Source organism: Oncorhynchus mykiss, chromosome 1 (genome assembly GCF_057628025.1).
Source record: "Oncorhynchus mykiss isolate SJ-2025 chromosome 1, ASM5762802v1, whole genome shotgun sequence".
NCBI classification, from domain to species: Eukaryota; Metazoa; Chordata; class Actinopteri; order Salmoniformes; family Salmonidae; genus Oncorhynchus; species Oncorhynchus mykiss.
The window spans coordinates 66492109-66519755 of NC_143022.1; the positions used below are offsets into that span (position 1 = coordinate 66492109).

Below are 27647 nucleotides of genomic sequence, written 5' to 3' on the forward strand. Positions count from 1 at the left end.
ATGCCTCCTTGCAGCATGCCTAAGGCACGTTCACGCAGATGAGCAGGGACCCTGGGCATCTTTCTTTTGGTGTTTTTCCCAGAGTCAGTAGAAAGGCCTCTTTAGTGTCCTAAGTTTTCATAACTGTGACCTTAATTGCCTACCGTCCGTAAGCTGTTAGTGTCTTAATGACCATTCCACAGGTGCATGTTCATTAATTGTTTGTGGTTCATTGAACAAGCATTGGAAACAGTGTTTAAACCCTTTTCACTGAAGATCTGTGAAGTTATTTGGATTTTTACAAATTATCTTTGAAAGACAGGGTCCTGAAAAAGGGGCGTTTCTTTGTTGTTGTTGCTGTAGATGGAAAAAAGCTGCCCGTGAAACAATCTTGATATGTTTGTCAAAAGAGAGATCAGGGTCCAGAGTAACGCCGAGGTCCTTCACAGTTTTATTTGAGACGACTGTACAACCATCAAGATTAATTGTCAGATTCAACAGAAGATCTCTTTGTTTCTTGGGACCTAGAACTAGCATCTCTCTTTTGTCCGAGTTTAAAAGTATAACATTTGCCGCCATCTCCTTCCTTATGTCTCAAACACAAGCTTCCAGGGAGGGCAATTTTGGGGCTTCACTATGTTTCATCGAAATGTACAGCTGTGTGTCGTCCGCAAAGCAGTGAAAGTTAACATCATGTTTCCGAATGATATCACGAAGAGGTAAAATATATAGTGAAAACAATAGTGGTCTTAAAACGGAGCCTTGCGGAACACCGAAATGCATGTTGCTTTGTCAGAGGACAAACCATCCACAGAGACAAACTGATATCTTTCCGACAGACAAGATCTAAACCATGCCAGAATATTTTTGGGATTATGGCTAGACAGCCATTTTTCATCTGGCCATAGAATTTCAGGCAGATTTAAGTCAGAATTGTAAATTGGCCATTTAGGAACATTCACTGTCTTATTGGTAAGCAACTCCAGTGTAGATTTGGCCTTGTGTTCTAGGTTATTGACATACTGAAAGGTGAATTCCTCTCCCGGTGTCTGGTGTAAAGCAGACTGAAGCAGGATTGGCTCTAGGATTTTGACTGTGCTTAGCCCTATCCCGTTTATTTTTATCCTGTACTTGCCGATGTCAAGTGTACCCATACCATGACGCAGCCACCTTGGAATCACTTGAAAATAAGGAGGCAGTTACTCAGATTTGCCCCAAACCTAGGAACATACAGATATGTTCCTAGCCCTGAACATAGGACTTTGCATTTAGGCCAAAAAGTGTATTCCTTTGCCATGTTGTTTTGCAGTATTACTTTAATTCCTTGTTGCATGTTTTGGAATATTTTGTATATTTGTGCTCTTCTTTTCACTCTGTCATTTAGGTCATTATTGTGAAGTCACTACAATGTTGTTGATCCATCCTCAAATCTCTCCCATTTAACTCTGTAGATGTTTAAAATCAACAATGACCTCATTATAACATCACGGCAGTTTCATTCCTGTCCTGCTGCTCGGAGTGGTTTTATTTGGCCTCCCAAGTTTCCTGGGAAAAATTATAAAAACGAACAAAGAATTGTTGAATTTTCATTGTTGGACATCATTCTCTATAATACTCGGCGACCATTTTTGCGCCAGACCTCTCCACACATATCAGCTATCAGGTGGAGAGGTGAGAAGTGATATATGCCAATTAGGAATGAGGGGGATGATTTGGCGGCCTTGATGGAATGTAGCCAGGTTGGGAATTTAGCCATGACACCAGGGTGAATACCCCCTACTCTTACAATAAGTGGCATGGGATTTTGAATGACCACAGAGAGTCAGGACACTCATTTTAGCATCCCATCCAAAAAGACGGCACCCTACACAGGACAATGTTCCCAAATGTAATCAAGGTTCGAGATGATTATGTTTTAGTCAAATATTATAACCGTTTAGGCTTCTTGCGGTCAATTAGCTGTGTAAAAATGCTGTTTTATTATGTCCCAGCCCCACACCATCCCATCAAGAAAAAATTGACCCACGGCTGAATCTAGTTGATGATCCCTGAACTAGAGCATGCTTAAAAATATATTCATTGTCTGACCTTATTGTGGTTATTGTTACCCATTAACCAATCACTGCACTTTTTTTGTTGGCTTTCAAAAAGCTCTCTGGACTTTGGAGTTGAATCTGGGCTTGGAATTCAATATTTGACTGAGGAACCTTCCAGATGTTATATGTATGGTGGACAGAGGAAGGGTTATTCGTTTAATAATCATGTCATGCCCTATTATTTCACACAAAGTGAGTCTATGTAACTTTTTATGTTATTTCTTAAGCCAAATTTGACTACTGAACTAATTTAGGCTTGCCTAAACAAAAGGGGCTGAATATTTCTGCAACAACAATTATATCTTAATTTTTCTTCCACTTTGACATTACAGACTATTATATGTATATTGTTCACAGAAAAATGACAATCAAATACATTTCAATCCCACTTTGTAACACAATAAAATGTGACGTACCCAAATCTAACTGCCTGTAGCTCAGGACCTGAAGCAAGTATATGCATATTCTTGATACCATTTGAAAGTAAACACTTTGAAGTTAGTGGAAATGTGAAGTTAATGTAGGAGAATATAACATTTGGTTAATGTGGGAGAATAGATCTGGTAAAAGATGTTCCATCATCTTTGAAATGCAAGATAAAGGCCATAATATAATATAGGAGGCTAGGCGCAATTTAGATTTTGACCACTAGACAGCAGCAGTGTGTGTGCAAAGTTTCAGATTGATCCAGTGAAGCACTGCAATACTGCACAATAGTTTCTATCAAGTCTGCTCAAATTGGTCAAATTGGTCATTTTCAACTATAGAAAACATACAAAAATTATATGGTAATACAAAATTTACAGAAATACAGAAATGTTATACAATAACTTTCACACATCTCGATGGCCGGGCGGGGTGGGTGTGGAGCCAGAGACAGCAGGGGTTTGAAGTACAGATCAGGGTTGTGTTATAAAAAAAAAATCAGAAACTTTGAACATCCCACGAAGCACCATTAAATCCATTATTAAAAAATGCAAAGAATACGGCATCACAACAAACCTGCCAAGAGAGGGCCGCCCACCAAAACTCATGGACCAGGCAATGAGGGCATTAATCAGAGAGGCAACAAAGAGACCAAAGATACTCCTCTGTGGAGCTTCAGGGTTATCTGTCCATAGGACCACTTGAAGCCGTACAATCCACAGGTCTGGGCTTTACAGAAGAGTGGCCAGAAAAACGCCATTGCGTAAGCACACTTTTGGTGTTCGCTAAAAGGCATGTGGGAGACTCCCCAAACACATGGAAGGAGGTTCACTGGTCAGATGAGACTAAAATTGAGCTTTTTTGGCCATCAATGAAAATGCTATGTTTGGCGCAAACCCAACACCTCTCATCACCCCGAGATCACAATCCCCACAGTGAAGCATGGTGGTGGCAGCATCATGTTTTTCATTGATCCCTACCAACTGAGAAACTGGTCAGAATTGAAGGAATGATGGATGGCTTTAAATAAAGGGAAATTCTTAAGGAGAAACCTGTTTCAGTCTTCCAGAGATTTGAGACTGCAACAGAGGTTCACCTTCTAGCAGGACAATGATCCTAAGTAACACTCGGATGGTTTAAGGTAAAAGTCTTGCCTTTTGGGGGGGGGGGGGGGGGGGGGGTGGTAGTTATACAAGCTGAAGGTTTCTGTTTTTTTTGTCTTATCTCTTGTTTGTTTCACAATGAAAAATATTTTGCATCTTCAAAGTGGTAGGCATGTTGTGTAAATCGAATGATACAACCCCCCCCCCCCCCCCAAAAAAAAAAAAAAATGAATTCCAGGTTGTAAGGCAACAAAATAGGAAAAATGCCAAGAGGGGTGAATACTTTAGCAAGGCACTGTATCCTAAAGGATCTAAAAAAAAATTAAATGTAATAATTCAGCCTTTCACAAACAAGATATGCGTTCTGTTGAATGTTACACACACACACACAAGCACGCAGGCGCACACACATTGTTTCGGTGTGAATGCTGTTTGTGAGGTGGACGAGAGGCACAAACCCTCATTTATCATCTGTTTAGTTTCACCTTTCTAATTTCAACTCTAAAATGCAACAACATGATCAACACAACAACATGATCAAGTTTTCTGAATCGTGAGCTTATTGTCAGATTTTTTTTGTGCCGAGCTAGTCTGTGATTTTGTCTTTAGCTGGTGTAAAATTAATGGCGTTTCGATTATTATGTTATGCGATACACACTTTCCGTAATCTTGATCTTGGCTCTCCTAGTGGGAGGCAGTGTAGAGAGACTTCATTTAGCACAAGCGTCATCTCTCCCTGTCTGAACCCCGTTGAATATAGCATATCCTTGCTCACTGCACTGGGGCTCAGGGTCCCGCTGTTCCTGGAACTCTCTTCGGGTGCAGTGCTTCGTGCTAGCTCATTTGCATCTGCTGTGCCATTTTACATTCACACAAGTTGGAAAAATATCTAAGTTAGGGTTGGATTATAGGAGCTATGTTTCTGTAAGGAGGGCAGAGTGTAAAAGATCATGTGTGAGAGAGAGAGAGCACCATTTTCTTTACCCCGTGTTTATAAGAACAAACCCACCATGGCTAAATTCAGTACCTATCAATTTAACCACAGGGTTGGATGTCTACATCAATCAACATTCGATTGCGGCCGTGTGAAGGACTTCCTGTCTTGTTAGAATCAACAAGGCTGTCAGTCTGAAGGACACTTTCTTTTTCCTTTTTCCAAGATGATGGGTGATACCATTTATTTTTCTGCAAAAATCAAGATTCAATTCACCCCAATATACATCTAAAGTTGGTGTTGGCAGTGTGCAGAATTATTACTTTCCTTTTTTGTAATCGTATAGTCATATTCAAACCTGAGCAAAGCCATTGAATATGCTCATATGCTCTACCCACTCATACTGTTTGTGTTATCTGATGAGCCTCACTCTGGGGCTGTTATTGTTGTGGAGCCTCTCTAAACCTGGTCTCAGTGGCAGGCCAACCAGCCAACCAGTACACAGTGCAGTCAGACAGAGGATTAGTCTCACCGCTGATTTGGCCGATTAGGCTCCAGAAGCGACATTCTGCTAGACTGTTGGGATGTCCTGGGAGGGCCGTAAGGAGCCGTTATGCTGTTTTACCTGCGAGGAGAAGGAGGAGCATGGGGAGGATAATTATGCACGCACGGGCGCTCTGATTGGCTCATTGGTATGGTACTTAAACAGAGAGGGTATCCTTTTGGGGGAAAACCAGACATGTCTGTTGTGAGGATTCCTATGGATCTGTGTGATACACTATGTGAATGCATATCTCCACTCTTAGGGGCGTATTTTCAGTCATAAATATCTGAATGATGCTCAGAGGTCCTGCTGAGGAGGCTGTGGTGCATGTTGTTCAGTCAGTGCTAGTCCATATATGGCACGTTATAGTAGTCCCTTCTAAGACTCACACTGGATCTGAAACCTTTATATATTTCTCTAAAACAATAGGAATAAAGACAGTGAAGTTGTTCTCTTTCTACTCCAACTAAATTCTATGACATAAAAGGAACCACTGATGTTACAATCAGACAGATTCACAATCTACAGATCAAGGCAAGTTCCAAGCAAAGGGGACATTTTAGAGCCATATAGATATAGACATTTTAAACACTTCAGTGGGACCTTTGATCCAGAGAAGTGATAATAAGACATCATGAGGGTGTCATACTGCTTATGACCAGTGATGGAAAAAGTACTAATTTGACACACTTGAGTAAAAGTAAAGATACAGTACCTTAATCAAAAATGAGCGAAAGTCACCCAGTATAATACTACTTGAGTAAAAGTCTAAAAGTATCTGGTTTTAAATGTACTGAAGTACAGTGGTGGACAGGGTACTCAAATGGCATACTTTAGTAAAAGTTCAAAGTAAATGCTGTACATAAAATTACTTATGTTAAGCAAACCAGACAGTACAGTTTTTTAAAGTAACATTTTTATGGACAGCCAGTGGCACACTCCAACACTGAGACATAATTTACAAATGCAATATTTGTGTTAAGTGAGTCCACCAGATCAGAGGCAGTTAGGGAAGACAACACGTTATATTGCTAGGTGCGTGAATTGGACCATATTGCTGTCCTGCCAGAGCATTTGAATTGTAACGAGTGCTTTTGGGTGTCAAGGAAAATGTATAGGAGTAAAAGTATATATTTGCTTTAGGAGTACAGATACCCTAAAATACTACTTACATTGTACTTTAAAGTATTTTTACTGAAGTACTTTACACCACCGCTTATGACAAGCCTTACAATACATATACATTATTTATTTATTATTAGTTAGGCTGTCTGGTACAAATGTACATCTTAAAGCTGAATTGCAGTATACAGAAGAAAAAAGAAGATAAGTTTGTTTTAAAAAAAAGAAGTAATTCTAGTCTTGACAGCTTCGGACGGATGTTTTCTGCTCTTGGTGAAGGTCTCTATTCTGCTGACAGCCGAGTTGGTGGTTTGATGATGGTGATGTCGGTGCTAGAGTTGGCTCGCCATTCCTGACGTTGTCCTCGGGTCCTCAGCTCTATGTAACCACTGGACCTCTTCTACAGTGGCGATGTATACTGCCACTTGTAACCACATAATCATGCATTATACCTGCAGACTTACTGACCTGTGACCCCCTTCTTCTTGTTCCCTGTGCAGTGATGAGGTCACCCACGTGGTGGCAGAGGATAACCAGGCCGGGGCATTGTGGGCGTGGCTACGGGGGAGTGGTCTGAGGGATGTCTCCAGACTGCAGGTGCTGGACATCTCCTGGTTCACGGACAGCATGAGAGAGGGGAGACCTGTCACTGTGGAGACCAGGCACTGTATTCCGGTGAGGGAACCTGTGGTCAGTTTGAGTGTCGGTGGGCATTTCCCCGCTATATGTGTGTGTGTGTTTGCACGTGTGTACATGTGTGTGTTCAATAGAGAGATTATTTTGGAAAACAATTTAAATACTGTATAGATACTGTTATACTGATATAGTATTTTGTAGTTCTGAAAACATACAGACTGGAGCATCAGCAGAATAAACAGAATAGAAAGAGGAGTGGGAAGCCCTGGTGCACAACTGAGCAAGAGGACAAGTACATTAGAGTGTCTAGTTTCATTAAATAGTACCCGCAAAACACCAGTCTCAACGTCAACAGTGAAGAGGCGACCCCGGATGCTGGCCTTCTAGGCAGAGTTCCTCTGTCCAGTGTCTGTGTTCTTTTGCCCATCTTAATCTTTTCTTTTGATTGGCCAGTCTGAGATATGGCTTTTTATTTGCAACTCTGCCTAGAAGGCCATCCTCCCGGAGTTGCCTCTTCACTGTTGACGTTGAGACTGGTGTTTTGCAGGTACTATTTAATGAAGCTGCCAGTTGAGGACTTGTCTGTTTCTCAAACTAGACACTCAAATGTAATTGTCCTCTTGCTTGCTAAGGTGCCTCAAGACTCCTCTCCTAGTCTAAAGAAGGCCAGGTTTATTGTTTCTTTAATCAGAACAACAGTTTTTTTACCTGTGCTAACATAATTGCAAAAGGGTTTTCTAATGATCAATTAGCCTTTTAAAATGATAAACCTGGATTAGCTAACACAACGTGCCATTGGAACACAGGAGTGATGGTTGCTCATAATGGCCTCTGTACGCCTATGTAGATATTCCATTAAAAAAATCTGCCGTTTCCAACTACAATAGTCATTTACAACATTAACAATGTCTACACTGTATTTCTGATCAATTTGATGTTATTTTAATGGCCAAAAAGTGTGCTTTAATTTGAAAAAAACAAGTACATTTCTAAGTGACCCCAAACTTTTGAACGGTATTGTATATTTGTTTGTAATGTTGTGAATTGTTAGATACTATTGCACTGTTGGAGCTAGGAACACAAGCATTTTGCTACACCGCAATAACATCTGATAAATATGTATACGTGGTAGTAGGTAGTTAAAAACTACGAGGTAGTTAATGATGTAGCTAACTAGCAGCTAGCTAGCCTAGTGTTGGCTAGTTAGTTAACTCTAGCTAGTTAATGTTAGCTTCTCTGGTGTTTTTGTTAGGCCTACCAACTAGGCTAGCTAGCTAACTAGTTACCATCTACAGAATAGACCTTCCGTGCAATCTGTTGAGATTTTTTTGGGATAAGTTAGCATGCTAGCTAGCTAACTAGTTTTTTTTAACCATCTAGACTACTACTCACCACCACTAGAATAGTTTTTTTTTATGTTACTGAGTAGGCATATCTTTGTTTAATCTAATTATTAACCAATTTATTAATCTAACTAAAAAAATACTTCAAATTTTGTAAGAAATGTAAGGTCTTTTTACATTGTAATAAAGTTGATTAAAGGAAAAGGTCATCTTTTGTTTGAAGGTATTTTTACTTGGTCATGAGTAGTAAGTAATTATATAGAAATAGGTCATAGGAAAATGGTAAATTAGACTTCAATTTCAATAGCTAAATCCTTGTACTTATGCAGATATTGCAGATACGTACTCTGTGTTGTATTAGTGTGTTTATTTTCTCACTTGGATGGTGCTTTTAGAAGCCGGCGATTAGTTTGTCAGGATGGATAACATACTTTGTAGGTACACAATAGTTACAAGTAAATACCCTTCAAGATACACTTCATTTTAACTAGAAAAATGCCTTGTAACACCTAGTAATTACATTGTACTTATGCAGATATTACATGTGCTCTGTGGTGTACTGGTGTATTTATCCTCCCACTTGGATGCTGCTTCCGGAAGCATTAAAATAATGGCCAGGGTTGTCACGATGGGTAATGTACTATTTACAGTAAGTACATATTAAGTACTGTAAGTACCCCTCAAGATACAGTTAATTTTAACTAGCTAAATTCTTTAACACTAGTAATTATGCAGATTTTGCATGTACTCTGTGGTGCACTTGTGTGTTTATCATCCCAGTTGAGGAAGACACACACTTAAGGATGACACCAGTATGGTAGACCCCAGTCAGTGAGGTTGACCTATATCATTTTGAGTTTTTTAAAGATTTTTGCATTTTACCCCCTTCTCCCAAATTTCTATCTTGTCTCATTGCTGCAACTCCCCAATGGGCTCGGGAGATGAAGGTCAAGTCATGCATCCCACGAAACATGACCCGCCAAACCTTGCTTCTTAATACCCGCCCGCTTATCTCGGAAACCAGCCGCACCAATGTGTCAGAGGAAACACTGTTCACCTGACTACTGAGGTCAGCCTGCAGGCGCCCGGACCGCCACAAGGAATCATTAGAGCTCGATGAGCCAAGTAAAGTCCCCCCGGCCAAACCCTCCGACGCTGGGCCAATTGTGCGAGCCACCCTATGGGACTCCCGATCACGGCCGGTGGTGATACATTCTGGGATCGAACCCAGGTCTGTAGTGACGCCTCTAGCACTGCGATGCAGTGCAATAGACTGTTGCACTACTCGGGAAGCCAGGTGGACCTATATGTTATAGGTTTTGTAACTCAGATGGTACGCTTTTTGGGGGCAAATGCTAGCAAAAAATTCTGTGGAAATTTGAAGAGTGTGCATTCCCGGGTAGGTAATTATTGCCTATGTAATCTTGGGACACCCAGTGCATCTATACACAAGAGGTTACAACCTTGTGATAGTTGATACTGAATTGGATGCAGCTGAGAAGAAAAACAACACTAAATTGGTGAATTTAGTGCAAACTTCCCTTTTTTGGAAAAACGAGGCTTCGTGCTATGGATCATCACTGGAGGCTTCATGCCATGGATCATCACTGGAGGCTTTGTGCCATGGATCATCACTGGAGGCTTCGTGCCATGGATCATCACTGGAGGCTTCGTGCCATGGATCATCACTGGAGGCTTCGTGCCATGGATCATCACTGGAGGCTTTGTGCCATGGATCATCACTGGACTGAGGAGACGTACAGGAGGCCTGGTGAGTGGAGCTGCCACAGGGCTCACCAGGCTGAGGAGACCTACTGGAGGCCTGGTTCTGGGAGATGGCACAGGACTCACCAGGCTGGGGAGACATACAGGAGGCCTGGTTCTGGGAGCAGGCACAGAACTCACCGGGCCGTGGAGGCGCACTGGAGGTCTCAAGCGTAGAGCCGGCCCAACCCGTCCTGGCTGGAGGGTTCATTTCGCCCGGCAAATGTGGGGCACTAGCACAGGAAGCACTAGGCTGTGCACACAGTGCGCAGAGCCGGCGCAGGATATCCTGGGCCGTAGAGACGCACTGGATGCCAGATGCGCTGAGCCGGCACCCTTCGTCCTGGCTGGATGCCCACTCTAGCCCGGCAGATGCGGGGAGCTGGAATATAGTGCACAGGGCTATGAGTGCGCACTGTAGACACCGTGGGCTCCACCGCATAACACGGTGCCTGACCAATACCACGCTCCCTACAGTAAGCACGAGGAGTTGGCTCAGGTCTCCAATCTGACTCAGCCAATTTCTTCGTGTGCCACCCCCCAAAATGTTTTTGGAGTGGACTCCCGGTCTTTCATGCCAGCCGTGACCCTGCGTAATCCTGGGCACTTTTACTCGCTGCCTCCGCCTTCCTCGCTGCTTCCACCTGCTCCCACGGCAGGCGATCCTTTCCCGCCAGGATCCGTTTGTGATGAGTAGTTCTGTCTCAATCGTCTTCAGGAAAATGACTGGACCAAGGTGCAGCGTGGTAAGCGTATATTTCTTTTTACCAGATAATGTCGCCAACAAAAACAAAACACAACAAAAACGAACTAGGGCTATGCAGGCCACTAACACAGCCAACTACCCACAACTAAGGTGACAAAACAGGCTATCTAAGTGTGTTTCCCAATCAGAGACAACGATAGACAGCTGTCCCTGATTGAGAACCATACCCGGCCAAACCATAGAAACAGAAAACATAGAAATAAAGAAACTAGAATGCCTACCCTAGTGACACCCTGGCCTAACCAAAATAGAGAGTAAAAGCCTCTCTATGGCCAGGGCATTACAAATGTACTGTAGCTAACAACACAACAATCTGTCCTAGTTTGCCATTATGAAAATCGAATTTAACAATGCCAATAATGTTTTCAATTCGACTTTTGCATTCAAAAGCAGCTCAAACTAAGAATGAACTATAGTCATTGAATTATACCGTAAGTTATAGGAAAATAATGCATGCTGTAGAAGGCCCTTCAAGCCAATCAGAAACAAGTAGTTTGTTTGGTTACCACTTGCTAGCTACTTCAGTGGATGTTGAACACATTTCTAGTGGCAAATGTGTTAAATTATAGCCAAGGTAAAAAAAATAATAAAAAAAAGGATAATCAATGAGGGGCTATGTGTTCTATGGAAAATAATGACTATCCCTTACAAATCCCCATGGCTGCCATGGGCGGCCCTCCCCCGCCCTCCTTTCGGAAAAGCTGACCATGACTCCATTTTGTTGCTCCCTGCCTACAGACAGAAACTAAAACAAGAAGCTCAGTCGCTCAGGTCTGTTCAACGCTGGTCCGACCAATCTGATTCCACGCTTCAAGACTTAACCCCTCGGCTACCTGTCACCCTGGCCATTGTCAGGCCTCTACATTGCCATGGCAATTCAGAATGAAATCACACAAGCACACACAGTAAATTATGTAGAATTTGGAATGTTTGATTGGTTGGAACTCAGTTTTGTGGTAACAACCTCAAGACCAGGCATGCGACTTGTTTCTGCTATCTGAGATTATCCATTTGTCAAAAATAGCCATCTACGTTGAGCGAATTGACCAGTATATACTGTGGAGGGGACAGGGACACCAGTGTTTTCCTGGCCTGAAAGTCTCCTCCCCACAGAATCCCACCTCAACACCCCCAAGCCCACTCTCTCAGGCATCCTCTGCTACAGGGATGGGAGGCAGGTGTGCACAGTAAGTGCCTCTCTACCTACTGTACCCCACTATCTACACTGTTAACCTATTCATTATCTGAGTAGAAAACCTCAAATCTTGCCATGGCTTCATGTTTTCCAGCCTGCTACCTCTACCTGGCGTGATGTACCAGCGCAGGCGAGGTCCAGTCTCTCTCTGAGATATCCAGTTGTAAAAACACTGGGAAGGCCTGTGCAGACCGATACAGTAACTCAGATCTTGTACTATTACAACCAGCTCCTCACCTGCTTCTACAACCAGCTTCCCACCTCCTCAAAGGAGATGAGGCGCATCGCCAAGTTTGACAAGAGTCTCGTATGAGTCATCCAGCAGTGGAAGAGAGCAGCTTGGGTTCAGTGTGCGGATGAGGTAGTGGAATCTCTACAGGGCAGGCAGCGGGTGAGCTCGGATGACCAGGAGGTGTTGGAACTGGTTAAGGCCATGGGCCTCCTGTCTTTTTCAGACTAGTCACCTAGCTCACAATGATTGAGGCTAGAAAATTGGTAGGCCAGGTACGTTCGATAAGTGTAAGTTGGACACACACACACATGCACGCACACACGCACACGCACACACAGAGTTAAATATGAATAGTATTATTATATTATCAGTAAATTAATTAGAGTTTAACTATACCTGCCGTGATGTACTTGTTTTTGTGTGTGTGTGTGTGTGTGTGAGTGTGAGTGCAATGGCCATGGACTGAGCAGTATATGGTGCTGTAAACTGTAAAGGGAGGTTTTATTAATGAACATAATAAGGGGAACTAATCAGTTATGATTTTAAATATGCAACAGAACAAAAATGTTCATTTATGGTAGACTGCAGATATAGAGATGAATGGCCTGTAAAGTCCATGAAAGAATGATGGGCACTAGAATCATAGATATGACAAGGACAGGCGAACAATACAATGTGACCTTGAACATACTGAGTCCATTTTCTCAACGACATTTGCAATACTAATTACCATATGGCAAGACTTGACAAGTCAGTATGTCAAATCTATTGTTGATGCTCAGCAAATGAGTAATACAAGATAAATCCTTTATCCAAAGTTCAATGCTATATCAATATTAAATGCTAACATCTGTCAAATGGGAGCTTTATTGTGTGTGTGCATGTGCATGTGCGCGTACGTGTGTGTGTGTGTGTGTGTGTGTTGTGTGTGTGCGTGTGCGTGCGTGTGTGTCTGTCAAATATACCTACCAGAGAGGAATTGTAGACGAGAACACATTTACCTTTCTATAGCCTACGCTCACATTATCACATTTCAGTTTTGCTTGACAGCAGCAGAAGGATCCCCCATAATGCTTTCGCGTGCCAAATAGACCCATCAGCTCGGCGCTCACCGCTAACCAACACACAGACAGATTTGTTTCTCCTGGATGGCACTGTGGGAGCCTCCGCAACATATGGGCCTAAAATAAAGAAATATGCTGCCTGGTTTAGATGGACAGTCTATCTCTCTACCCTCAGTGGGGAAAACAGAGACAGACGTTCTTCCCTTCTTCCCACCATCCCTGGGTTCAAATAACATTTGAAATCACTTCAAATACTTTAGCTGGGCTGGGCTTGACTCAGATTGCCTGGCGCAGTGCAACCAATATAAAAGTCCCAAAAGTGCAAACCCCGCCCATCTGGCAAAGGCTAAACCAAACGCTGAAAATATTTGAAATATTTCAGATGGTTTTTGAACCCAGGTCCACTTCCTACCAACCTTAGCACAACAGTGTTCAAAAGAATGGCTCTCTGACAGCGTTGTGCAGAGTTATGACAACAAGCGTGTGCCTGAGTTATACAACAGATATGAACATGCGTATTTCCCATTCCTGAGCACCCATTCGTGCTAGTCCATATGACATGCTAAAATGTGGCCCATCAATAGATGTATTTTGCCTATGTCATTTAAGCAGCTGAGCTAATGATGCAATGTTGACATTTATCAGCCTTTCTCCTAAGGTAACCACAGGGCTCTTTTACTGCTTCTCCTGTGATGTATCCCTTTTCTATATACAACAAGGCAATAGACTGTGGCATTTATGTGTGCCGTACTTCCAATAGATTGTTTTTTATGAGTTATAAATCTAATTTAAGAGCCTTGTGAAGAGACACAATATTCGCAGAGCTGGCTTCGCTAACACATTTGCCTCAGGCTCTTCCTTCCACTCTAAAAACGTTATGTGTTTTACAACCAGAAATATTCCACCTTGTACCCTAAATGCTGCTACTATGGAGAAATACACATTTTAAAAACCCATTGAAATGTACTATTTCCATTGGTTACTTACCAGCATGCATACAATGGGCTACAGAGGCTGTTTTGCGTAAGTTGAATGGGATGTGTAATAGGTGGTAGGCTGGTGAGAACAAGGAGAGAGGAGGCAGTGTGCAAGAGATTGTGGGAATGATTGCTGGATCGGAGAGAGATGTGTCAGGCCTGGGAACACAGACATGTGTTGTCCCTGTGCGGTGGCGGTCATCAATCTTCTCTTAAGAAGGGCTAGTGCCCCCCGTAGGAGTGGCGGCCTCTGTGACCCCTAACCCTGATCGGTAGTCCGTGAAGAATTAATTAACCTGCCTGAACACACCTCTCCGTCTGTGTGTATACAATTAACCTGAACAGACAGTGTAGACACACACACAGACCAGTCAGGAACGCACGCACGTACATACCGGGCATGCACGCACGAACACACATGTGCATGCGAGCGTGCCTGGTGCGTGCATGCGTATGTGCTTGTGTTCCTGCCCGCTTGCTTTTATGGGTGCGGGCGAGCAGGCGGGCCTGTGCATGCTTGTGTGTGTGTCTACAGATACAGACAGGGGCTGTCTGTTCAGGTTAATTGTATTCACACAGACGGAGAGGTGTGTTCATTCCACACACACACACTCACAGCTAGTCTGAGGAGCGGGCATCTGGGGTCCAGCATCACTCACCTCTCCCACTAGCAGCAGATGTGAAAGGGTCTGTGAAAGGGTCGAGACCGTGGAGCATAGGTGTCCAACTTTATAAATTCAGCAGACTTTTAAATGTGGACATTTAATCAATAGATCCTCTCTGAGTTTAGCAGGAAGTGAGCCTTGGGGAGAGAAGGGCAGAAGGGAGTGTACAACATGGAAGTCTGTTAGAGCTGGATACATTATAGGCCTGTATAATAACTAAACCCAATTGTATCATGCCTACCTCCAACTCCCTGTGCATACTTTTTTTTTTTTTTTAAGTATGTTCTATTCTGATCTGTGTAAGAGAGGAAAAGGTACGTTTCACTTTCGATTGGCAGAAAATCTGGTGCCATGAAATATATTCAGAGCTTTTCAACACTTTTTAAGAACATTAGAGACTTCTGGTAAGGGAAGAACTGATGAACATTTTGAGAGCTTGGGACTTAAAGGTTCCTGAGTTATTGACATAGCCTTGTTCTGTTCAATGTTCTCTACCTAATGTATATAGTACTCTAAATACCCCAATTTAATTTTGTTGAGTTCAAGAGTACAATATAAAAATTGCTGACACCATTCAAACCAATAAGGGTTTGGAACTTTAAAGCCAATTATCTGAGAATTATCTTTTTGCAGATTTTAGATTTTTTTTTTACAATTTTGATTGATTTAACCCTCTCAATGTGGGAGTCCTGGAGAGATGCCAAGCACTTTTTCATTGTCTTCGTCTTAACACCCCTGTTCCTTCTTTAAAAGTCTCTGTCAACATGGCATGGTGACATGACCTCCCTACAATTCTCATCTGTGTCACAGTATACCCAAACTGCCTGAAAATACCATGGGTAATTTTCACAGACACAATGTTCCATTGTAGATGTCTAATTGTCTACGAGAACATTAACATTTCATCTGTAATCCTTTTGAAATATTACAATTGAGCAATTTCTTCTGTCGGACTGAAAATGCAATTTACAAATGGCAAATTGGATTATGGGTTTTCAGAATTCTTGATGTGTTACAGGTTAGCTGGAGTAATGGATTTGGATACCACCAGACTGTGTGATGAGTGTCATTAGACTGTTGCCCTGGTGATGTGGAACGAACTCACATAACTTTTGAAACCCACTTTTGGCACATTTTCTATGATCCAGAATCTCTTCAACTGTGATTTTTCATTTGATTGCTGGTGAATATGACTCCCACGGATACTTTTTGCAATGAATTCAAATCTACTGTATTTTTGTTTTTGTATACAGGATACTTCATCCACAGTGACAGAATGTTCTCCACCCACTGCTGCTGCCAACGTTTCTCAATACGCATGTCTGAGACGGACAACCACGGAAAATCACAACAAGATATTCACGGTAAGGAAAAACAACATATACAATCAGCCTTTGTTAAGCTATTCCACCTTTATTGCTGCCACAAAGCATATATCCTAGTAAATACTACAGGATCTTACTTGCATATACCCTGCCCATTCCCCTCCCCATATCGCAATTTATGCCACCATTAAGGGAGAAACCTACATGCCAAGTATATACCATATAGTATTGTGTTCCCTACAGGTTATAGAAAAGAGCAGAAGCTCTGAACATTTAGTTCAGTTTATGAAAGGAGAAAGCCTGAACAATTTATTCGGACCCCAGTCCTGCCTGCCTGCCTGCCTGCCTGTCTGCCTGTCTGTCTGTCTGTCTGCCTGCCTGCCTGCCTGTCTGCCTGTCTGCCTGTCTGTCTGCCTGTCTGCCTGTCTGTCTGTCTGTCTGTCTGTCTGTCTGTCTGTCTGTCTATCTGTCTGTCTGTCTGTCTGTCTGTCTGTCTGTCTGTCTGTCTGTCTGTCTGTCTGTCTGTCTGTCTGTCTGTCTGTCTGTCTGTCTGTCAGTCATGGAAAATTTGCTCTGTTATTATTTTTCCAGTAGGTTTCTTGAAGGTGAAAGCTTCCACTTCTATTTCAAAGATAATAAAACAGGAACGCTATACTAAATGCTACAGTATTGTCTGCAAAAATACTACATTATAGTACAGTCTGCAAAAACACAACATTAATTACTACAGTATATACTATAGTTTTATTTTACTATATTATTTATACCAGTTAACTATAAATACTACAGTATAATAGATTATACTACAGTAAATACTACAGTATCAGTATTCATTGTAGTGTTTTTGTACTTTAGTCCACATTAACAGTGGTAGTCCACAAAAACACTACAGTGAATACTATAGTATTTAGTCTTTTTTTTATGTGGGTCTGCCTTGCTTCACATACCAATGCACTGACTCTGGCCCCCATCAGATACATTAACCTGCAAATGAGAAGCATCTGCAGGTATGTCATGATGAAGGCACAACAGCTGAGGTGCCCGCAAGGGCTGGAAAGGGCTGACCCTTATGCTGGGCATGCCACACTGATATGGGCAGTGGATGTGTCGCTTCTCACCAACAATGATGGATCTTTCTCCATGCCATTGGGCAGCTAGTGGCCAACGCCAACACCAGGGGAAGGGGGGGGGGGGGTGTTTATAGCACACGTTTTCAGACTGGCTGTGATAGAGGGTAATACTGCAGCTTGCCATTGCACTGTGTGCGGTAATGTTTAGCTGCACAACAACAATGCCGCTTCTCACAAACATTATTAAAAAAGAAGTTTCCCGATAAATCTCACGGACAGTATTTAATACTCGCTGCCAGTGTGTAATATAGTCTTTATGTGCACTGTGAGGGCTGTTGTGCTGACAGTCCAAGGTGATCAAAAAGCACCTTTAAAGAATAGTCAGAGTTAGGGAATACATTTGAGAGATATTGCATGGAAGCATATTGTATCTGATTCTTCCGCTGATGCGATTCCAAACTTCCAGTTGGGGCTGTGTGTGTGGGAGGTTGGTGGCTTGGTGATGATGAGTTCCTCCAAGCCTTATAAAGCAGAGCTTACTCGGAGCCTATGGAGACATCTGTTTCATAATGAGTTTCACTTCTCCCTGACTGACTACACATGCACACTCTCACACTTGCAGACATGCATGTAAGAACGCAGGCATATTCATGTGACACACACACACACACGCGCGCGCGCGCGCGTCAACTGGGAGTGGTGCTCGGTTCCCCTTCTCCTGTTCCTTTCCACCGCATTAGCTCTCTAATCACCTGGCTGATGATTCCCTCATTATTCTCCTTCAACATACATCACTCACCAGTGTTATTGGTGCTAATAAATGTCAGTTTAACCTGTGGCTGTGGAGGTGAGATGCAGGTAATTAAACTAAATCCTAATATCCCGAGAGATGTTGAGCTTTTAGATGTCAATTCTGCTGTTATGGCTTTGATCATCAGTAGGGTTTAAGACCAGGGAGGTCTGGTGAAATATCAAAGATCATGAATGAACGACAAAACGTCATCACCTGAGAGGTTTCTATACAGGGAGCAACACAGCTAAAAATGTGGAGATAATATTCTGTTTAATTTGCTGTAAATTCAATGTATACAGTATGAAAAGCACATTATCTCTGCAAACATTCAACATATAAGAGAAAACTGGTGGGTGAGTGTGTGTGTATGTGTACCTGTCATCAGGCCTGTGTAAAAGCATCAGACGTACTGTAGGGCAGCTATTCTCAACCGGTGGGTCACGACCCAAATGTAGGTCATGGGAGGTTTTGAATGGCCATGAATGTCTGAGTAAAAAAATAAAATAATAATAATAATTTTATTAAAAATATTCCAGTCTGAACTTAAATGACTCAAAGCAGGTAGAAAAAGTGTGTAGAAATGATTACAAACCTATTTATTTTACACTTTTATAATAAACCTATTTTTTCTTCAATCAGTTTTTTTTTCCAATATAGAGTTATTAGCAGTGCTATTTAGCAGATGTGGTTGATTTTGTGGTCTCAAACCAGTGTGCTTGACATTCTTCATCAAGAATATGGTAAAAATGGACATTGAAAAAGATGGGACTGGTGTTTCCTTGGTATATTTACTGACCAATATAGCATTACAAATAATTTTCCAGATAGTATTTTGGCAACAACAAAAAAACGCAATGCAAATATTGGATTGCGACTGAGACAACCTCAACCTGGTTCAATTTGGGTCCCAAGGCAAAACCAGTTGAGAACTACTGCTGTAGGAGATCCGTCAGGTTGAGAGGAAGTGTGAGAGGAAGCAGCCCATGCTGCCATGGGAGGAGCCACAAGGTGTAGGAGGAGGAAGCACTAGGAACCAAGAAGTGTCAGGATCAGGAAAAGAGGATGAGTATGATCTTCCCAACAGCACCCCAGGTGGCTGTCAATCAGCTGACAGAAGCCCCTCCCCAGGGCCACACATTAATTCTCTCTCTCTCTCTCTCTCTAATCTCACTTTTTCAGTCATTACTTCTCTCTCTCCCCTTGTGTCTTGCGTAGGTTCAATTCAATTCAAGGGGCTTTATTGGCATGCGAAACATATTTCACAAAAGTGAAATAAACAATAAAAAGTGAACAGAAATATTACACTCACAAAAGTTCCAAAAGACATTTAAAATGTCATATTATGTGCGATAAATAAATAAACATAAATATGGGATGTATTTACAATGGTGTTTGTTCTTCACTAGTTGCCCTTTTCTTGTGGCAACAGGTCATAAATCTTGCTGCCGTGATTGCACGCTCTGGTATTTCACACAATATCAAAATTGGACTTGCTTTTCTAAGTCTTTGTCGGTCTGTGTAATCTAAAGGAAACATGTGTCTCTAATATGGTCATACATTTGGCAAGAGGTCAGGAAGTGCAGCTCAGTTCCAACCTCATTTTGTTGGCAGTGTGCACATAGCCTGTCTTCTCTTAAGAGCCAGGTCTGCCTACAGCGACCTTTCTCAATGACAAGGCTATGCTCACTAAGTCTGTACATAGTCAAAGCTTTCTTTCATTTTGGGTCAGTCATATTGGTCAGGTATTCTGCCACTGTGTACTCTCTGTTTAGGGCCAAAAATAGCATTCTAGTTTGCTCAGTGTTTTGTTAATTCTTCCCAATGTGTGAAGTAATTATCTTTTTTGTTTTCTCATTATTTGTTTGGGTCTAATTGTGTTGCGGTCCTGGGGCTCTGTGGGGTCTGTTTCTGTTTGTGAACAGAGCCCCAGGACCAGCTTGCTTAGGATAATTATTCATGCAGTCTCAATTTGGTGTTTGTCCCGTTTTGTGAATTCTTGGATGGTGAGCGGACCCCAGACCTCATAGCCATAAGCCATGGGTTCTATAACTGATTCAAGTATTTTTTGCCAAACCCTAATTGGTATGTCAAATGTTATGTTGCTTTGATGGCATAGAAGGGCCTTCTTGCCTTGTCTCTCAGATCGTTCACAGCTTTGTGAAAGTTACCTGTGGCGCTGATGTTTAGACCGATGTTTGTATGTTTTTTTGTGTGCTCTAGGACAACAGTGTCTAGATGGAATTTGTATTTGTGGACCTTTTTTTGAACACCATTATTTTTGTCTAACTGAGATTTACTGTCCGGGCCCTGGTCTGACAGAATCTGTGCAGAAGATCTAGGTGCTGCTTGTAGGCCTTCCTTGGTTGGGAACAGATCTAGGTGCTGCTGTAGGCCCTCCTTGGTTGGGAACAGATCTAGGTGCTGCTGTAGGCCTTCCTTGGTTGGGAACAGATCTAGGTGCTGCTGTAGGCCCTCCTTGGTTGGGAACAGATCTAGGTGCTGCTGTAGGCCTTCCTTGGTTGGGAACAGATCTAGGTGCTGCTGTAGGCCCTCCTTGATTGGGAACAGAAGCACCAAATCATCAGCAAACAGTACATAGTATTTGACTTCAGATTCTAGTAGGGTGAGGCCGGGTGCTACAGACTGTTCTTAGTGTCCTCGCCAATTTGTTGATATATACACTGCTCAAAAAAACAAAGGGAACACTAAAACATCATAGATCTGAATGAATGAAATATTCTTATTAAATACTTTTTTCTTTACATAGTTGAATGTGCTGACAACAAAATCACACAAAAATGATCAATGGAAATCAAATTTATCAACCCATGGAGGACTGGATTTGGAGTCACACTCATAATTAAAGTGGAAAACCACACTACAGGCTGATCCAACTTTGATGTAACGCCTGGGCATGCTCCTGATAAGGTGGCGGATGGTCTCCTGAGGGATCTTCTCCCAGACCTGGACTAAAGCATCCGCCAACTCCTGGACAGTCTGTGGCGTTGGTGGATGGAGCGAGACATGATGTCCCAGATGTGCTCAATTCGATTCAGGTCTGGGGAACGGGCGGGCCAGTCCATAGCATCAATGCCTTCCTCTTGCAGGAACTGCTGACACACTCCAGCCACATGAGGTCTAGCATTGTCTTGCATTAGGAGGAACCCAGGGCCAACCGCACCAGCATATGGTTTCACCAGGGGTCTGAGGATCTCATCTCGGTACCTAACGGCAGTCAGGCTACCTCTGGCGAGCACATGGAGGGCTGTGCGGCCCCCCAAAGAAATGCCACCCCACACCATGACTGACCCATCGCCAAACCGGTCATGCTGGAGGATGTTGCATGCAGCAGAACGTTCTCCACGGCGTCTCCAGATTTTCACATCTGTCACGTGCTCAGTGTGAACCTGCTTTCATCTGTGAAGAGCACAGGGCGCCAGTGGCGAATTTGCCAATCTTGGTGTTCTCTGGCAAATGCCAAACGTCCTGCACGGTGTTGGGCTGTAAGCACAACCCCCACCTGTGGACGTCGGGCCCGCATACCACCCTCAGGGAGTCTGTTTCTGACCGTTTGAGCAGACACATGCACATTTGTGGCCTGCTGGAGGTCATTTTGCAGGGCTCTGGCAGTGCTCCTCCTGCTCCTCCTTTCACAAAGGCAGAGGTAGCGGTCATGCTGCTGGGTTGTTGCCCTCCTATGGCCTCCTCCACGTCTCCTGATGTACTGGCCTGTCTCCTGGTAGCGCCTCCATGCTCTGGACACTACGCTGACAGACACAGCAAACCTTCTTGCCACAGCTCGCATTGATGTGCCATCCTGGATGAGCTGCACTACCTGAGCCACTTGTGTGGGTTGCAGAATCAGTCTCATGCTACCGCTAGAGTGAAAGCACCGCCAGCATTCAAAAGTGACCAAAACATCAGCCAGGAAGCATAGGAACTGAGAAGTGGTCTGTGGTTATCACCTGCAGAACCACTCCTTTATTGGGGGTGTCTTGCTAATTGCCTATAATTTCCACCTGTTGTCTATTCCATTTGCACAACAGCATGTGAATGTATTGTCATTCAGTGTTGCTTCCAGTTGGACAGTTTGATTTCACAGAAGTGTGATTGATTTGGAGTTACGTTGTGTTGTTTAAGTGTTCCCTTTATTTTTTTGAGCAGTGTATATTGAAGAGGGTGGGGCTTAAAGCTTTTTGTTTGCGTACATGGATTTTATTATGTCGTATGTTTTTTCCCCCAACACCACTTTCCATCAATTTGTATCGCAGACCCTCATGCCAAATTTAGTCAAAAGCTTATTTGAAGTCAAAAAAGCATGAAACAGCAGGGGTTCAAACTGTAGAACCCAGTTCCTAAATTTGAATAGAAATGGATTTATCAAACAAAAGTATGCTTAATTTTATCTCTGGGACCCACAGATTACTGAACGTAAGTACATTATTTACCAGAGGTGAATGTATCAAACCAGTTGCCATGGTAAAATGTTTTTGTTGTTGTGCACTCTCCTCAAACAATAGCATGGTATTTTTTCACTGTAATAGCTACTGTAAATTGGACAGTGCAGTTAGATTAACACGAGCTTTTAAGCTTTCTGCACATATAAGACATGTCTATGTCCTGGAAAGTTGGCTGTGACTTACAACGTCATTATAGTCACATTAGTGCACGTTAGCAACAACCGTCCCGGTATAGGGACACCGATCCCGTGTAGGTTAATGATAATGCTGAGCATTTTCCCATTTTCCCAAGGTTATTGGGGTCAAATTTCTCTCACTGCCTATGTTGCTGTACTGTAATTTACTCTCTCTCACTCACACATACACGCTTGTGCACACGCCCACACACAGAATCTCCTCTCCTGTTCATTCAGGTCTAGCCTACCCCTCATCTCCATCATTCAGTCAATCTTCCTCAGTCATAATTCTACTCCCAGCCTGCCACACACTGATCCAAATATTGACATGTGTGTCCCGGTTGATTGACATGCTACATTAACGACTTTCAAACTGATGGCAACACAGAGATCGCTACACACACACACACCCCAACACCCACACACACACACACACACACACACACTGGCCTCTGTTACTAATGAGAGGAGAGGAATCGAGGTAGAGAGAGGAAGAGATAAAGGGCTAAAGGTCTTTGATTTTGTTTCCTTTCATCATTCGGCCTCTGGTGATTGTCCAGCATGTCGATAGCAGCAGGAAGACAGTCAGTGTGCTTGACTGATCTTCAACTGCATCACCCTGTGTAGGTGCAACTTACACAAACATAGCAAGTACCAAACAGCAGTCTGACTGAATACAACCAGTCCTGACTATGGGCTCTTTCTATCTTGGCTTCGACAGACTCTTGGCCTCTCAGACACATTGTAGACAGTGCTGGGTGGTAAACGGGGATGCTACATCAACTCTGCATGAACTAACTCTCCCTCCAGCCTTTACTTTTCATTAATTAGACCAAAACAAATTTGCCTGTCCTCCCCAGCGTTGGCTCTGTGCTGGAGGTAGGAAACCTGACAGCTGACAGACTGGCCTCCAAGGGAGATGAGAGGGCCAGGGTGTGTTGGTGCTGCTCATCTGTTCAGGTTGGTTCAGGAGCAGGTCGGGCGCTTTAGGAGCCCGCTGACTGCAGCACAGTCTCTGTACGACTCTGCTGGTTGCGACTCAGCACAGAGCCATCTGTCTCCTCGAGCTCTAGGTGAGACTAAGGTGAGACGTCAGTGAAATGTCATTTAGATGTAGCTGACAAAAGGACCTACTGTAAGCTGTTAGTATGAGTTGGTGAGTATGCTGCTCTGAAGTCTTATGTTACTGTACAGTGCTTCTAGTGGACAAACAGAGCAAATATTTTAGCATGAGCCGGTGGGAAAACCACTCTGTAGGTCTACATTCCTTTAAGGGATTCTACTAGAATCATTGCGCACACCTGGCCCCTATTCCCACTGATTGTATTTTTATTTTTGTGCCCCTTGTTCACCATGGTCTTGTCGATTATTGTTACAATGTCCGTTGGTGCGTGTGAGTACCTGTGCTGGGTGTTTTGGGCTTTCGCCCCTTGTGGATTGCACAGATGATTATGGGTCTCATCCCATGCGTTAATCATTGTGCGTGTGTGTTATTTATTTGAGGTGCTCCTCACTCTTTTGTTTTGGGTATCTACCCTGTGTTTTGTTATGTGTTTGTTTGGTCTTCGCCCCCAAATGCCTTTACACGGCACACCGTATATTGGGATGAATAAAAAAAACGATTACGCATTCCTGCACCTGTCTCCTGATCCTTCGTACCAACGTGACAAGGTGTAAAACTGTACAGTGAAATTCTTATCTTAAGAGCTCTTTGCAATGCAGTGATAATGATAGTATAGATAATAATAGAAAATAGAATAAAATGTACAAATAAAAACGACACAAACTACGATGTGAGTTAAAGAAACACGAGAAGTATATCCAGGTCAGTGCCAGTACATTATTCAATGTGCAGGGGTACTGGAGTGGTTGAGGTGGGTTTATACATTAAATGTGACTGGTAGTAGAATATACATGTAAACAGGAGTAATAGTGACCAGTAGTGGTATAAATAAATAGTGTTAATGGCAATCAATAATAATGGACAGCAACGTAATGGAGTAATACATCTCATCAATAATCATTTTAGCAGCCGCGTAGGTTTGTCTGGGTGGGTGGAGACCTGTGGATGGGTATACTTAGTGTGGATAGTCTGTGGGAGAGGGAGACCAGTGGTTGTTCGCCATTTAACATGGGGATAGAAGCTGTTTAGGAGTCTTTGTCTGAGCCTTCATGCACCGGTACCACCTGCAGGATGGGAGCTTGGAGAACAGTGCATGTCTCGGGTGGCTGAAGTCTTAGGCAATTTTTTGGGCCTTAGCTAGAGGAAACAGAGGGGGGTGCACTCCCCCATCCACATCGATGGGGCCGCAGTGGAGAGGGCCAAGAGCTTCAAGTTCCTCTGTCCACATCACTGAGGACTTAACATGGTCCTCTCACTCCAGAACTGTCGTGAAGAAGGTACGGCAATGCCCCTTCTCCCTCAGGAGGCTGAAACTATTTGACATGGCCCCTCAGATCCTCAGGAACTTTTACAGCTGCACCATTGAGAGCATCCTGACTGGTTGTAACACCGTCTGGTATGGCAACTGCAAGGCACCCGACCACAAGACGCTACAGATAATGATGAATATGGCCCAATACAAGACTGGGGCCAAGCGCCGTGCCATCCAGTACCTCTACACCAGGCGTTATAGGAAGGCCCAAACAATTGTCAGACTCCAGCCACCCAAGCCATAGATTGCTCTCTCTGTTACCACATGGCAAGCTGTACCAGTGCACAAAGTCTGGAAACAACAGGACCCTGAACAGCTTCTACATCCAAGCCATAAGACTGCTAAACAAGACCGCTAAATAGCTCATCAAATGGCTATCCGGTCTAACTACATTAACACTTTTTTTTGCACTAAGACCAAGAAGGCATCCATAACGGAAAGAAAATGGCCTTTTATTAATGTGTACGCGTGTGTGAAAGGTAACGACCTGGCTTTACGGATTTGACTGGTTTATGACTCAATGACACCACCCCCTGTTAGAGGGGAATAAAGCAGCCCAAGAGTTAACACACAGAAACGTTGTTGACACAGAGGAGAAAATGAACATTGGGATGGAAATGGGGATGTACATAGGGATACTTCTCAAAGGTACAATGAATATTCACATACAGGCTACAAATCAAATACCCTTTTATGGTCGCATACACGTGTGTGGCAGATGTTATTGTGGGTGAGGCAAAATGCTTGTGTTCTTAGCTCCAACAGCGCAGTAATATCTAACAATGCACAACAATACATACAAATCTAAAAGTAAAAGAAAAAATAGAAATATTTAGACGAGCAATGTCGGTGTCCGGAGTATAAATATGTGGTGTGATGTACAGACATTATGGACAGTATGTGGATAGAATACAGTACATAGTATACCTGAAGAATACATGGGTAGAATAGCATATGTACAGAATATTGACTAGAGTGCAGCGTACAGTATACATATGCAATAGGTAAAACAGTATGCAAACATTATCCAAGTGACCAGTGTTCCATCTCTATGTAGATAGGGCAGCAGCCTCTAAGGTGCGGGGATAAGACACATTTCTTCAGCCTCCTGAGGTCGACGAGGCGCTGTTGTGCCTTCTTCACCACACTCTGTGTGGGTGGAGCATTTCAGATCGATGTGTACGCCAAAGAACTTGAAACTTTTCACCTTCTCCCCTGCGGCCTCGCCGACGTCGATGTGGATGGGTGCGTGCTCTCTCTGCTGTCTCTTGACGTCCACGGTCAACTCCTTTGTTTTGTTGACGTTGAGGGAGAGGTTATTTTCTTGGCACCACTCCGCCAGGGCCCTCACCTCCTCCTCGTAGGCTGTATGTTGGTCAAATATCTTTGGTGTTGGCAGAGCAGAGTAGTGAATGGACATGAATGAGCTATACCCATGTCATGTAATGGTATAGAACTATAATAGCAACATATTATAATACACTGCAGCAATAAACACTAGGCTATTACAGAGCAATACTCGATAACAAGGACCGTACCTAAGGACTGTATCTAAGCATACATTACATAGTAGAGTAGGCTAATGACTAGCATTGTTTGCTAACAAGGAATAAACAACGACAGTGTGAGAAAGGACTGTATTTACATGACGGTAAGTTACCTAATGCCGAGCTACAAGTAAAGGAGACAGCAAACATACACAACATAATATAACAATTACGATGACTACTTATAGATGCATACAAAGCCAAGTTAAACAGCAACTACAACTTACTTTGTGTTCACGCATCCCATGCATATAACTCCACCCATGATAACACTGTCAGGCTCAGGGCAATATTTATGCCCTTGCGGGAGCATGCAATGGGCCTGTCTGGCCTGTGCAGGGCTAGCTATGAGCATCTGACTAATCAGATAATGTGTGATCGGTGCATGGACAGAGTGTGGAGTGCATGGGGAGAGTCTGATTGGCTGAAACCACGAGCTGGGGGTGATCGATTTCTCTCACATGAGGGGGAGCTAGACTGCGAGATATAAACAACAACACACACACTGGAAATGAGTCCCACAGCGCCCTCGGAAGGGGGATTCTGTAACAGATAGAATGAACTGAATTCCATCTGGTTGTTGGGACAGACATGAATGCCATTTTGGACATGCGAGACAAATCTAATAAGAACAACTACAATCCACATACAACCAAGGCTCTCCAGAATATGATATTTGATTACAACCTGATTGATGCCTTGAGAGTCAATAATCCTAAATCAAAAGAGTACACTTTCTACTCAAACAGGCATAACACATTCTCACAAATGGATTTCATACTATAATCTACACCATTTTCTTTAATCAAATCAATTAAAATGTTATATGTTAAATGCTCCAAATACAACACATTGAGAGAGAGGTTGTTGTCCTGGCACCACACTGCCAGGTCTCTGACCTCCTCCCTATCGGCTGTCTCATCGCTGCCGGTGATCAGGCCTACCACTGTTGTGTCGTCAGCAAACTTAATGATGGTGTTGGAGTCGTGCTTGGC

The 27647-nt window shown here is 43.1% G+C and overlaps 1 protein-coding gene across 1 annotated transcript in view; it reads left to right on the forward strand.

The window, feature by feature from the left end:
• The window catches only part of dntt (deoxynucleotidyltransferase, terminal), a 145999-nt gene that overhangs the window by 6413 nt on the left and 111939 nt on the right, over positions 1–27647 (forward strand). The window contains exons 2-3 of the mRNA XM_021607961.3: positions 6705–6879; positions 16100–16210. Of these exons, the coding sequence (XP_021463636.2) occupies positions 6705–6879; positions 16100–16210 (286 nt within the window). The remainder of the gene's footprint in view (positions 1–6704; positions 6880–16099; positions 16211–27647) is intronic.